Source organism: Nannobrachium achirus, assembly GCF_963921795.1.
Source record: "Nannobrachium achirus genome assembly, chromosome: 8".
Taxonomy (NCBI): Eukaryota; Metazoa; Chordata; class Actinopteri; order Myctophiformes; family Myctophidae; genus Nannobrachium; species Nannobrachium achirus.
This window is the reverse complement of record NC_137817.1, coordinates 54,897,018-54,909,396: the sequence shown is the minus strand read 5'-3', so window position 1 is coordinate 54,909,396 and position 12,379 is coordinate 54,897,018. Positions and strand designations below refer to the sequence as shown.

The window sequence follows — 12,379 nt, the reverse complement described above, 5'->3', positions numbered from 1 at the left end:
GTCTCTCCCTCTGTTATGGTTTAGTGTAGCCACTCCATACAACTAGAACTGCACTCTGTCAAGGTGCCAACTTGCGTCTTGTGCACAGGCCTACTGGCATCACAAGGAATACTGGTCCCTCATTGCCTTTTAAAGATGATGTTGCCAGGGATGCTGGTCCCTGATTGGGCTACAGTCTTAAACAAGAAAGGACACCGACATACATACATATACATACCCAGCAGATCACAGTACTTGCTTAAATAATTACCAATGAAACACTGTGTACTACAAATGGACAATTGGGAAATTTGGAGAGTAAAGAAACGTACACTGATTCTCAAACGGGTGTCACGGACCCGTAAGTGTTCCATGTGGACTCCTGGTGGTCCCATGTTGAGAACATAGCTCATAGCTGGTCGTCATGGAGACGGTTGGTCTCTATAGACGCCCATCTGCAGAGACACCAGACTATACACAACCATGAGCTCACCGTTCTCTGTCTTAAAGGAAGACTTCAACACTAGTGTTCAACCTATCTTCATATAATTGGTCCTCACTAATGTTCATGATAACATTAGACAATTTATTTCTACTACTGTAGGTCTGTGTCTCTTAGGAGGGCTGTGGTTAGTTCAGAAACCAGTCTACCAGTGACATCATCGATGGGGAATCCAAACTACTGGTATAGAGGTTTTTGAACTGCCCACAGCCCTCCTAAGAGACACAGACAGAGTAGGAAAAAAAAGCTATTTTATCTTGAACATTAGTAAGGACCAATTATGAAGACGCACAAACTCACGGACAAAAATAAACGCATACAGTATAGGCACAACATAAGGACAGGGACACACTTATTGTAGATGCACTCAGACACACACACACACACACACACACACACACACACACACACACACACACACACACACACACACACACACACACACACACACACACGTGCACATGTGCACACACGCATACAGACGGCATTGTAAAGGTTACAGAGTAGATCCATTTGTCTCCTCAACAGCATCTCAGTGGGAAATACCCAGGAGAATAGAATGATCTCTACACGCACGCACGCACACACGCGCGCGCGCACACACACACACACACGCACACATGTGTGTGTGTGTGTGTGTGTGTGTGTGTGTGTGTGTGTGTGTGTGTGTGTGTGTGTGTGTGTGTGTGCGTGCGTGTGTGCGCGCGTGCGTGTGTGTGGCGTGCATGTGCGTGTGAAGGTAGAAGTTGAATGTGCATCACTTGAATATGAACTTGTCTGTATTTGCTCAGTACATTTTCATTTTCATAACTATTAGAACAATAAAACATTTTAAAGAACTATATTTTGAAATGTTTTTAATATAAGAACAACGTATATACATCACCATATATTGTAGTGTTTCAACTTTTTAATGTCATTTGAATCTTTCTCTTCTTAGTCCCTGGAGAGCACGCGGAGGATGAGGGAGTTAGTTGAGGAGGTATGGACACACACACGCACACACACACACGCATGTACTCCCATTTTACGTCGGATATTTACTCCTGTTACTCCCATTTCACACACACACGCACACACACACACACACACTAATGGTGAAAGAAACAAGAAAGGGGATTGATAAACATGTTTGTATTTCTGCGTTACTTCCATTTCACGTCTGATATGTTAGTTTACCGTCATTTATTACAGCAATCGACAACCAAGAAGCGTATCTGTATTCTGTATAAACAATGTTGCCAATGTTGTTTGACTTTAAATTAACCCTAGCATTCCTATTCCATGGGTGAATATTTGGCAGAAGTAGCCAAGTAGACCAGTGGTTCTCAACCTGAACTGGGGACCCCCCGCTGACAAGCCCTTTGTTATTTTGCTTGACTCCCACAGATAAATATTGTGAAAATATTAGATCTGCAAGCTCACAGCGCCTCGCAAAGCAAGGCAAATGTTGCCTCTTTCTTAGATTATTTGACGACTGGGCCAATGTTTGACCAGTTTTTTATAGTGTAGTTTGTTGATTACTTTTTTATTTTCTTTCCTTTTGAGGTAGGCTATTAAAAAGGCCTTAAAAGTTCTTAAATTGACTGTCATCTGGGTAACGAAATATGCGGGTGGAAATAGGAGATTATGCTACGGTAAATTATGCGATCACATAATCGCAGTTTTCTGGAGGGTCTAACACATACATGGGCAACTGGCGGCCCGGGGGCCACCGCAGGTTAATATCAGAATACTGATATATTATTGATTTCAGCTGTTACAATTCCAAACATGACCTGCTTTAATTCCGTCAGTCTATCTTAGTAGTTTAATGACTAGTATAGTAGTATTAAAATGTATTTAGGTTCATGAAGTCAACATGAGTTTGTAACTAAATGTGTTTGAAATTAAATCAAAATTCCAATTCAAAAGAAGCAAAAATAGCCGATCTACAAGCTCAAAACGCATCGCAGCGCGATGCGTTTTGAGCTTGTAGATCTGCTATTTTTGCTTGTTTTGTATGAGATACTAGAATGACAAAGTGGGACGTAGCAATATGCAATGTGGCCCTCTGGAGTGAAGGTGGAAATATAGTGGCCCTCGCCGTCATCAAAGTTGCCCACCCCTGGTCTAACAGAAGGAGTTTATACCACGTAAAGAACATCATGGTTGACATTTAGCTTCCTGCAGTAATCTGTAGATTAGACTCCAGAGTTTCCACCGCCCAATGTAATGACAGCTCATATAATGATGTACTGTACACAGTAATGATGGCTGCTCGTATATTCCCAGCACCGTTTAACAAGCTTATGTAGAACATAAGGAAACACCCTCCTCTCTCTATTTGATTTTAATGGACATCATGTCAGTGAGGTTGTTGTGAGGTGATCTGCTACTTTCGCTATTGTCGAAAATGTTTGGGAGGAGAAAGGAAAAAGCAAAACGTGTTTTTTTTTTTTTTTTTTTTTTTTTTTAGATTTTTTTTTTAAATGCCTGTAATGACCAATGCCCAAAGTAGGGACGCCTGGGGCGCCCGCTGGCCTACTGGTCCAGGCGCATACCACTTAGGCACTGCCACATAGGCATGGATGCCTGCCGGTGTCACTGGTTCCATTCCCGATCCGGATGACCTTTGCCACATGTCACTCCCCGTCTCTCCCCCATTTCCTGTCAGTCTACTGTCCTATCAATAAAGGCATAAAGCCCCAAAACAAATCTTTAAAAAAAAAGTAGGGACGCCAGGGTTAAAGGAATAGTTCACCCCCCAAAAAAATATTCCCCCCCGATTACTCACCCCATGGAGACTTGAGTTCAATAATATTTTTAGTTTTTGTCCCATTCTAAACAACTTGAACCCTAAATCAAATATCTTCGGGAATGGCACTAAAAGTGTTAATATAAAAAAGGAGGAAAAAAGGTTTCTATCACACAAAGATTTGGAGGACCCCTTGTAGTAACTCTGAGGACCCCCTAGGGGTCATCCCCTTTTGAAGACCCCTGTTCTAAATAAAAGCTTCTTGTCTGTCTGTGTGTGTGTGTGTGTGTGTGTGTGTGTGTGTGTGTGTGTGTGTGTGTGTGAGTGTGTGTGTGTGTGTGTGTGTGTGTGTGTGTGTGTGTGTGTGTGTGTGTGTGTGTGTGTGTGTGTGTGTGTGTGTGTGTGTGTGCGTGCGTGCGTGCGTGCGTGCGTGCGTGCGTGTGCATGTTTTCCTCTCCAGAGTAAAGATGCAGGGATCAGAGCGCTGGTCATGCTGGATGAACAAGGAGGTACTCATCTTTTATCTGTCTCTCTGTCATCTATCTGTGTTAAAGGGAAACGCGTGTATCAAAACAGCAACGCGGTATCGCCAGTGGAAGCTTGTGATTGGCTGAACCGGAGGTAGGGAGCACTCCGTTGTGTTCGCCTGGACCGCGCGGAGGTGCCGAAATTCAGGGGGATGAAGATTTACTATTCTGTCCATAATGGCAGACGGCACATAACGGCGCTGAGTCGGCTCATGCGACCGTCGCAGACTCGCAACGCTCGACTATGCGATGTTTCATAACATATATAATCATAAACATTCTATATTTATAAGGTCAAGTATTATACTTAATAATTGGGACTAATTAAGAACCATTATCATAGTTATAATAGGCCTACATTTACAGTAGTTTAGGCATTTTGGTTTGATAAGGTTGTGGGCAGAACAATTTGTCCTTGTTTGTTATTTGACTATTTTTACTTTAATTATAATTAAAGACACTTCATAGTGAATTAGTGATTATAATAAATAGCCTATGTCATGATTGTTAGATCAGATTGTGTTTATAATATAATGCCGGCGTGCCTCCGTCATCTCCACCGAAAACAAGCGCTCCCCCCTTGTTCCATTGTCGAAACCGCGTTGCTGTTTTGATTCACGCAAGGGAAACAAGGTAACTTTAAGCCTATTTTTTTATTTATATGTATATGAATATTTTAGCAGTTATTTCCCTCTATCAGCCACTATATCGTTGTGCTGGAGAGCACATGGCTGTATTTTAGTTCTGTTCCACTGTTTATGTTGACATTCATCCCTTGGAGGGATGTTTTTGTCAGGGGTAGCTGGCCAGAGCTTTTAATTGCTCCCTTTGAACTTCAAAGGGATTGTGCACTGAGGTAATCGATTGGGCCATAAAAATATCAAGTGCTCCTTAGTGATCTCTCTTATCAATGAAAGCAACTACCTGATGGATGCCTGTCATAGAGGGGAGGAGGGGGGGGGGGGGGGTGTTTGTGTACACACAGACTTGCCTAGTTCCCCTTTAACGTCACTTCTTACCAAGATGTATAGATCCATCTAAAGATATTATGTAAAAGATCACACCAGTGCGAAGTGACACACTACTATAATGGCATATCTCCATAAAAGGGGCAGGAACAGCATGCTCCTTTTCAATTGGGAGGTTTTACCAGAGGTGGCCACAGTGTCATGAGGAGCTGACTTAGACAAAAATATTAATTTCCCTCAAAAAATGACTTAGGCCATTAGTTTATTTAAGGTGACGACTTCCTCCTACAGAGCAGCTGGAGCGTATAGAGGAGGGCATGGACTCCATCAACCGGGACATGCGGGAGGCAGAGAAGAACCTGACAGACATGGCCCAGTGCTGCGGGCTGTGTGCCTGGCCGCTCAGGAAGTACGTTCTCATTGGCTGGACGCTACCCACGCGCTGCAAAACCCTCAAATCCCAGTCCAGTGCTATGTAGCGCTCGTTCATGCTGTCGTTTCATCAAGGCAAAGTAATAGTCAGCTGCACCTATGTCTTGTGTTTTTTATAATGCAGTGGTTCTCAAGTCTTTTTAATTTCAAGGACCTCCATAACTTTGAAAGTGTACAAATGGAACCATATGGACCCTTAAGGGTCCATTTGGTTCCATTTGAAAACTACAGACCTGCAAGGCCTTGGAAACCCCTGGACCTCACTTTGAGAACCATTGTTCCAATGCATTATTTCTTTTTATTCTTCAGTCGTGGCGTTCGGAGTGTCCTGCGTCTCCGACTGTAGACGGCCTGGGTTGTTGGGTTGTGGGTGGAGGCTTGGTTGGTTTATAAGTTGCTGCTGGCGCTTTGTTTGGCTATAGAGACAAGTTGCTGAATTGGTTTTTCGTTTTGTGTCGCTTCCTTTTCTCTGCCTTTTCTCCACCTCCCCCCTCTCTCTCTCTCCCTCTCTCCCCAATCCATGTCCTTCTTTCTTCCTATCTCACTCCTCTCTCGTTCCATTCCTCACCTCCTCCATTACCCCAACACTCTCTCTATCTCTCTCTTCCATCCTGTGTCTTCCACTTCTGTCTTGTTCCCCCTCTGCTTTTCCCCTCTTCCACCTCCATGTCTTTCTTTCCCTCCTTCCCTCTCCCCACCATCCATCCCTCCATCCCCTGTAACTTTTCCCCTACCGGTACCTCTGTATCCTCTCATTCACATTCCACCCTCTCTCCTATGTATGTCTCCCTCATCCCCCCCTTCTCCCATCCTCTCTCTCTCTCTCTCTCTCTCTCTCTCTCTCTCTCTCTCTCTCTATCTGTGTGTGGCCTGGTGGTTGTGGTTGCTGTGGGTCCGTATAGAGCAGCTGGAGCGGATAGAGGAGGGCCTGGATCAGATCAACAATGATATGAAGGAGGCTGAGAAAAACCTCACAGACCTGGGCAAATGCTGTGGGCTCTGCTCCTGTGATAAGTATGCAGCGTGCGTGTGTGTGTGTGTGTGTGTGTGTGTGTGTGTGTGTGTGTGTGTGTGTGTGTGTGTGTGTGTGTGTGTGTGTGTGTGTGTGATGGATTAAGTACTCACATTTGTTACTCAACAAGTAAAAGCCAAGTACGTAGGTTTGGCATTAAAGATTTACTTGTGTAAAAGTACAAAGGTATCGGTATAAAAATGTACTTAAAAGTACCAAAAGTGTAAAGTACTCATTATGCAGAATGTCCAATTTCACAGGTTTTCCGATCTTTTGAAAATAGAAGATCCGCAAGCAGCTTGAAGATCGTCTATCATTTTTAATAGGGCTGAACTGTATGTTTTGTCATAATAATTCAAACCTACAAAGCAACTAGTAACTGAAGTTTTCAAATAGTTGTAGACTTGTAGTGGAGTAAAAGTATAACATTTGTCTCTGAGATGTAGTGGAGAAAAAGTTAAAGAATTGGAAATACTTCAGTAAAGTAAAAGCACCTAAAAACTTTACTGTTCGTTTACTTTCCATATCACTAAGATTTTAATCGACCAAATCTGTAAAATGTATTTTGGCGGGCCTTGATGGCATCATGATGGCTGATTTTGCACTTGTTTGCATGCTGAAAATACAAGCTCACAACGCGTTGCAGCGGGAAGTGTTGTGAGCTTGTAGATCAGCTATTTTCAGAGCAAAACCAAACAAAAATGACTTGTCTTTTAGTTTTACTGCATCTCTTCTCCACTCATCTTTTATTTGTTCACGAAATTGTCAGTATATTTAGTCTTAGTTTTAGTCATCATAGCTTGTTTTTTTTTTAGTTTTCGTCAGTGAAAGAATTCGTAGTTTTAGTCGAAGGAATTCAACACTGCATTGAATGAGCCAAGTATTTGTTTCTTTTTGTGTTGCCTGCCTGCCTCGGTTGCTGCCATTATCATTTCTGGCTGGTAGCTTCATTGCAGCTGTGTGCAACATGCAGATTAAAAGTCTGGAACTCAAAGAAAGAAATGCTGTCTTTCATAGCTTTCTAATCAGGGACAAGTTAGACCAGATATGACCAGGTGAAATAAATCAAACACCTGGTAGAATTGAAAAGCTTTTCTAAGAGAATGTACAATTTACAATGTGGGCATTTAGTAGAGGCTCTTTATCCAGAGTGTCTTAAAATAGGCAAGGACAGCACAAGGTAATAAATACATCAAATTGTTAACAGTTTGCAAAAAGTACAGAGGTACAGTTATACTGTACAATAATGCTAAAAAGCCCAATTTATCAAGACACGTAATGACATACTATACAAGGAATCATCAATACTAGAAGCAATAAAAGCATATCGTCACCGTCGGGCAGAAACCTTGTATCTCCAAGTTTCAAACGTGTATGTTTTTTCGTAAAGTAAAGCCCTGCTTCATCATACAAGGCTGTCGCACAAAAGTAGTGAAAACAGCCGATCCACAAGCACACAACGCCTCGCGGTGCGAGGCGTTGTGTGCTTGTAGATTGTGTGCTTGTAGATCGTGCTTGTAGAGCGTGCTTGTAGATCGGCAGTACGCAGTATGAACGGTTTTGGACGTACAAGGTTTCCACCCGACAACGACGATATTCACATAAAGCTGGCCACACCAGACTACATGGGCTCTAATGTCTCTCTCTCTGTCCCTCACTCACTCAATCTCTTCTCAAACTCAATCTCTTCTCCATTACTCTTCCTGTCTCGCCTTATACTCCCACCCCTCCACTCTCTCTCTCTCTCTCTCTCTCTCTCTCCCCCCCCCCCAGGCTGAAGGCCTTTGAGGAGAGCGGTGCGTACAAGGCGGTGTGGGGCGGAGGCTCCAGCGGTGACGGCGTGGTGTCCAGCCAGCCGTCCTCCAACAGGGTGGTGGACCAGCGCGAGCAGATGATCATGAGCGGGGCCTACATCACCAGGTTGGGCGATGGGGCTTGTGTGTCGTCTGGGGCAGGGGTTCTCAACTTGTGGGTCGGGACACCCAGGGGGGTCCCCAAATTATATTGGGGGGGTCCCCAGATGATTAACTTAATGTGCAATGTTGTTTTTCTCACTCAACAGTAAACAAACCAACATAAAGTTTAAGTGTATAGACTCTATAACTTTTTGAAATGTGCAGATACCCTCTATACTATAGAGGGTATCTGCACATTTCAAAAAGTGACAATTTAAGGACTTTTCAATACCTCTAAAATGACAAATTAAATATTGACCAAATTGTTAAATATAAGAGACAGAACTGTGAAAATAGCAGATCTACATGCTCACAAAGCAAACGCATGTATATCTTCTATTTTCACAATAGAACCGTGTTATACAAAATGTAATGACCCAACTCTTATATAGCGCTTGTCAGGGTTGGGGGTCCCCAGTTAAAATATGATTATTTTGGGGGTCGTGGCCTGAAAAGGTTGAGAACCACTGGTCTGGGGCCTTGGGGGGGGGGGGGGGGGGGGGGGGCACTTTTAACCAAACAGATTCGTGGCCGAATCGGCGGCGGATAGCGGCGGAAAGCGTCTGTTGCCGAACGGGAGCTCATCGGTAGGTTTTCGGCAGTGGGTCGGGAACGCTATCGACGGAAAACTGGAAGACTGGACTTGCTCAGTTTTGTTGAGTCGCCCCTTGACGTTGGTGAATTGTAGCGAGTTGTAAATGGACCATTAGTTTGCTACTGCTGCAGCAAAACCAAGCCCAAATAAGCCAGAGACATTTTCCCGTTGCACATTTTAACTAAATAGCATATTCACAATCTCAACTCTCAATTTCCTATACTAATCAACTCCAAGGCAACGCTAGTAATAGTGATGTGTGTTGTTTTGGTGTGAGGAGAAGAAAACACCGGACAAGAAGCATCTCCGCTTCTGCTCCGCCTCCCCGGTTGCCAGATTCTGTGAGTTAAACAAGCGACCAGTTCTATGAAAACAAAGCCTAAAGAAGCGTCCAGTTTCACCTATTGAGCTCTATTACATTAGCTATTTTCGAAAAGAATGTTGAAAGCAAGGCCAAATAAGCAACTACAATTCAGAAACATGCCCAAACAAAAGTAACCCACAACTAGAAACATTATAGGAAAACAGGATCAAAGTCGCTTGTAACGAGCCGATATGGCAAAACTGTACAGTAATTACAGTCGGCATACAGTCGGCTGGAAAATTCAATGTGCTTAGTTTTTTGCAGTTCTTTTGCAGTTCTTTGCAGTCTGTGAACAGTTTGAACAAGTCTCCTGTAGTATTTTCGGTGTGGAGGCACCTTTATAGACCTTGGCACTCATGTGACGATCCTTCTGAGACTCTGTTGGTCCCAGAAGTGTTCTGCCTCTGAGCTCTAATACAGATCATCATACTAGGGTTTATATGGTTTTATGAATTTATTAAAAAACAAATTAAAACAAACGCTCGGGTGGCTCAGTCGTAAAGGTCCCTGCCCATTGAGCTTTTGGGCGTCTAGGTTAATAATGTAATAATAGACTGTGTGATCAGCAATCAGAGGGAACTTCCTCCAATAAAAACATCTTGAGGCTTAATTGGATTGAGCATCGAGATTTACAAAAACAAAGTCTGACACAGCCCTGTGTGTGTGTTCGTGAGTCGTGCTGCGTGCATGCTTGCATGTCTGTGCCTTTGACGACAAATTGAATTACTAAGGCAGGCAGTGTAAGAGAGTTTATGCATGTGTTTGCTCTCCTTTTAGAACAAACTGACATACAATGCAGACATCTGTTAGTGGAGCAGCTGCTCAAACAGAGGATATTGGCAAACCACACACACACACACACACACACACACACACACACACACACACACTAGCAATAGAAAAAAAAACCTACATAAATCATAGCCTATTTGTACCGCGCAGCTGTCACTCCTGCTCTTTTATGTGAGTGTGTGCGCGTGCATGCGCACGTGTCCTACAGTATGTTGCAATAACTCCGTCCCGATATCATTATCTTCCTTCTTCTCTGCCTTCTCCCCTCTCCTCTGCCACTGTTAAGCCACTTCATCTTAATCTTTCTCTCCCTACCTCCCGACGACCTTTCCTGTCAGTCTACTGTCCTATCAATAAAGGCATAAAAGCCCCAAAACAAATCTTAAAAAAAACATTATAAATGTACTTTTTAAGTCAGTGGTTCTCAAAGTGGATTCCAGGGACTCTGTGGGTTCCTTTGGGATGGTCTAAATTGACCCTTACATGTCTGTAACTCTGACAGTGTACAAAAACACTGTTTTAAGTTACTCTCCACTAGGGCGATAACCAAAAAGTCGACAAGTCGACTCAGTCGACTTCAATACACCAGTCGCGACTCCCACCTGGGAAAGTCGAAATTAGAAAAAACAAACTAAAAACATCATTAGTTTTTCTCCATGTGTGCGTGTGTACAGTAGGATTGCTTATTGTCAAGGACAGAATGATTTTCTCCTTTTCCAACTGTATTTTCTCAATGGAATTAAGCACGTGGTTTCTGGTTTTGTCCCCTGTTCATGCACCCCCCGGTCCCCCCGTCAGTGTGGGGATATGTTATGAAACAACAAAGTCGATTTGAACTCAACTTTTTACTGAGTCGAGTCGACTTGCAAAAATCACAAGTCGTTAATAATGCCCTACTCTCCACCACCATCTCTCCCAGGGTGACCAACGACTCCCGGGAGGACGAGATGGAGGAGAACCTGCAGCACGTGGGCAGCATCCTGGGCAACCTGAAGTGCATGGCTCTGGACATGGGCAACGAGATCCAAGTGCAGATCCCACAGATAGAACGCATCAATGGCAAGGTGGGTATAGAGGGCAGGCCCCTGCCCTTTTATCTGTCTGTAAAAAGTGCCCTCTCCAGACCATGAATGCATTTTTTACTATGGTGAAATAAACGCAAACGCCCTCTTTAAATGCCATACCTGAAGACAGCATTCCCTTTGAAATGCATTGGCAGAATCCGCCCTCATAGGTGGAATAAAAGTGCCGTGTGAAAGAGCCCTTGAAAGTAAACGTCCGGAATTCAAAATGTACTTCAGTAAAAGTACAAAAGTATTGGCATCAAAATATACTTAAACTATTTTCCACATGGCCGTAATGTATGCTGGGCTGAAGTGGTTAAAGTATGTTTTGTAATAAGAATCAAAAGTTTTTAAATAAATGTAGTGGAGTAAAAGTACAATGTTTGGATCCGAGATGTAATGGAGTCGAAGTAAAAGTACTGAAAATTGGATATACTCCAGTAAAGTGAAAAACCCTCAAAAGTGTAGTACTTGAGTAAATGTACTCAGTTACTTTACACCGCTGGGTAGTGCCACTGGTGGGCAGCGGCGGCAAACAACGCCTTGATGACATCATTCTCTGCAATATAATTTGCGATGCACAGAAAAGTGTTGGCAGAGTGGAGTCAAATGTAATACAGCTTGTGTTTGAATTGTATCACATGGAGCCACATGTACGACGGCCCCCTACTGGCTGAATTGTAAACCACACACCGGCCTCTAACCCCCTTTTTGAATTGCCGACCATGCCTTTTTAGAATTATACACAACAGGCATTTACAGTTTTAAATAATCCGTTTAACGCTAAGACGCAGTTGTTTTCAATTGGCTTTAACACCACAATATTCTATTAAAGTTGTTCTTGACTTTGTCTGTGACACTGTCAGAACATCCGCACGGCCCACTTTTGGGTCCCACACCACTAGTTGTGAAACAATTAAGTAGAATAAGGCATGATCCAGTCCACTGTCATCCAATCATGCATCATGGATAGAGCGGCTGGTTGTCTCCAGGTTTTCATTCCAACCAAAGACAGTCTGCACCATAGTCTCGCTCTCGCGTAGCCAGACAACTATTCCACAATCTCTGAATGCTATATAGAGTCTGGAACAGCAGCTCCCGAACGGCGAGTATCGAAAACGGGCATTAACGTTCAAAAAAATACATTTTAAAATGTCATTTCTGCTAAGCAGCAAGCTAAACATGCTTATATGATTTTTATTTATATAATGATAAATATGTGTGATGTGAGACTGAAACGGAAGTGACGTGGGGGCTTCACTTCCGCTTCATCTCACCGTTTCTATTTCTGTCTGCCAGACTGTATGCTGGGAGCATTTGACCAAATCGCGGAGGCAACAGTCTGGCCACGCGAGACTATCTGCACCACAACTTGGTTTGACCAGAGCCTTGTATTCAGAGAGAGTCGCGTCACTCCCGTTCACTTCACGGGGCCAGGTCTTCTACATACAC

At 43.4% G+C, this 12,379-nt stretch overlaps 1 protein-coding gene across 1 annotated transcript in view; it reads left to right on the top strand.

The window, feature by feature from the left end:
- The window catches only part of LOC308289238 (synaptosomal-associated protein 25), a gene marked incomplete at both ends in the record, with an annotated part of 49,933 nt that overhangs the window by 37,064 nt on the left and 490 nt on the right, over positions 1-12,379 (top strand). Inside the window, 5 exons of the mRNA XM_080730864.1 lie at positions 1,422-1,463; positions 3,679-3,727; positions 6,048-6,159; positions 7,931-8,077; positions 10,783-10,927. Of these exons, the coding sequence (XP_080586990.1) occupies positions 1,422-1,463; positions 3,679-3,727; positions 6,048-6,159; positions 7,931-8,077; positions 10,783-10,927 (495 nt within the window). The remainder of the gene's footprint in view (positions 1-1,421; positions 1,464-3,678; positions 3,728-6,047; positions 6,160-7,930; positions 8,078-10,782; positions 10,928-12,379) is intronic.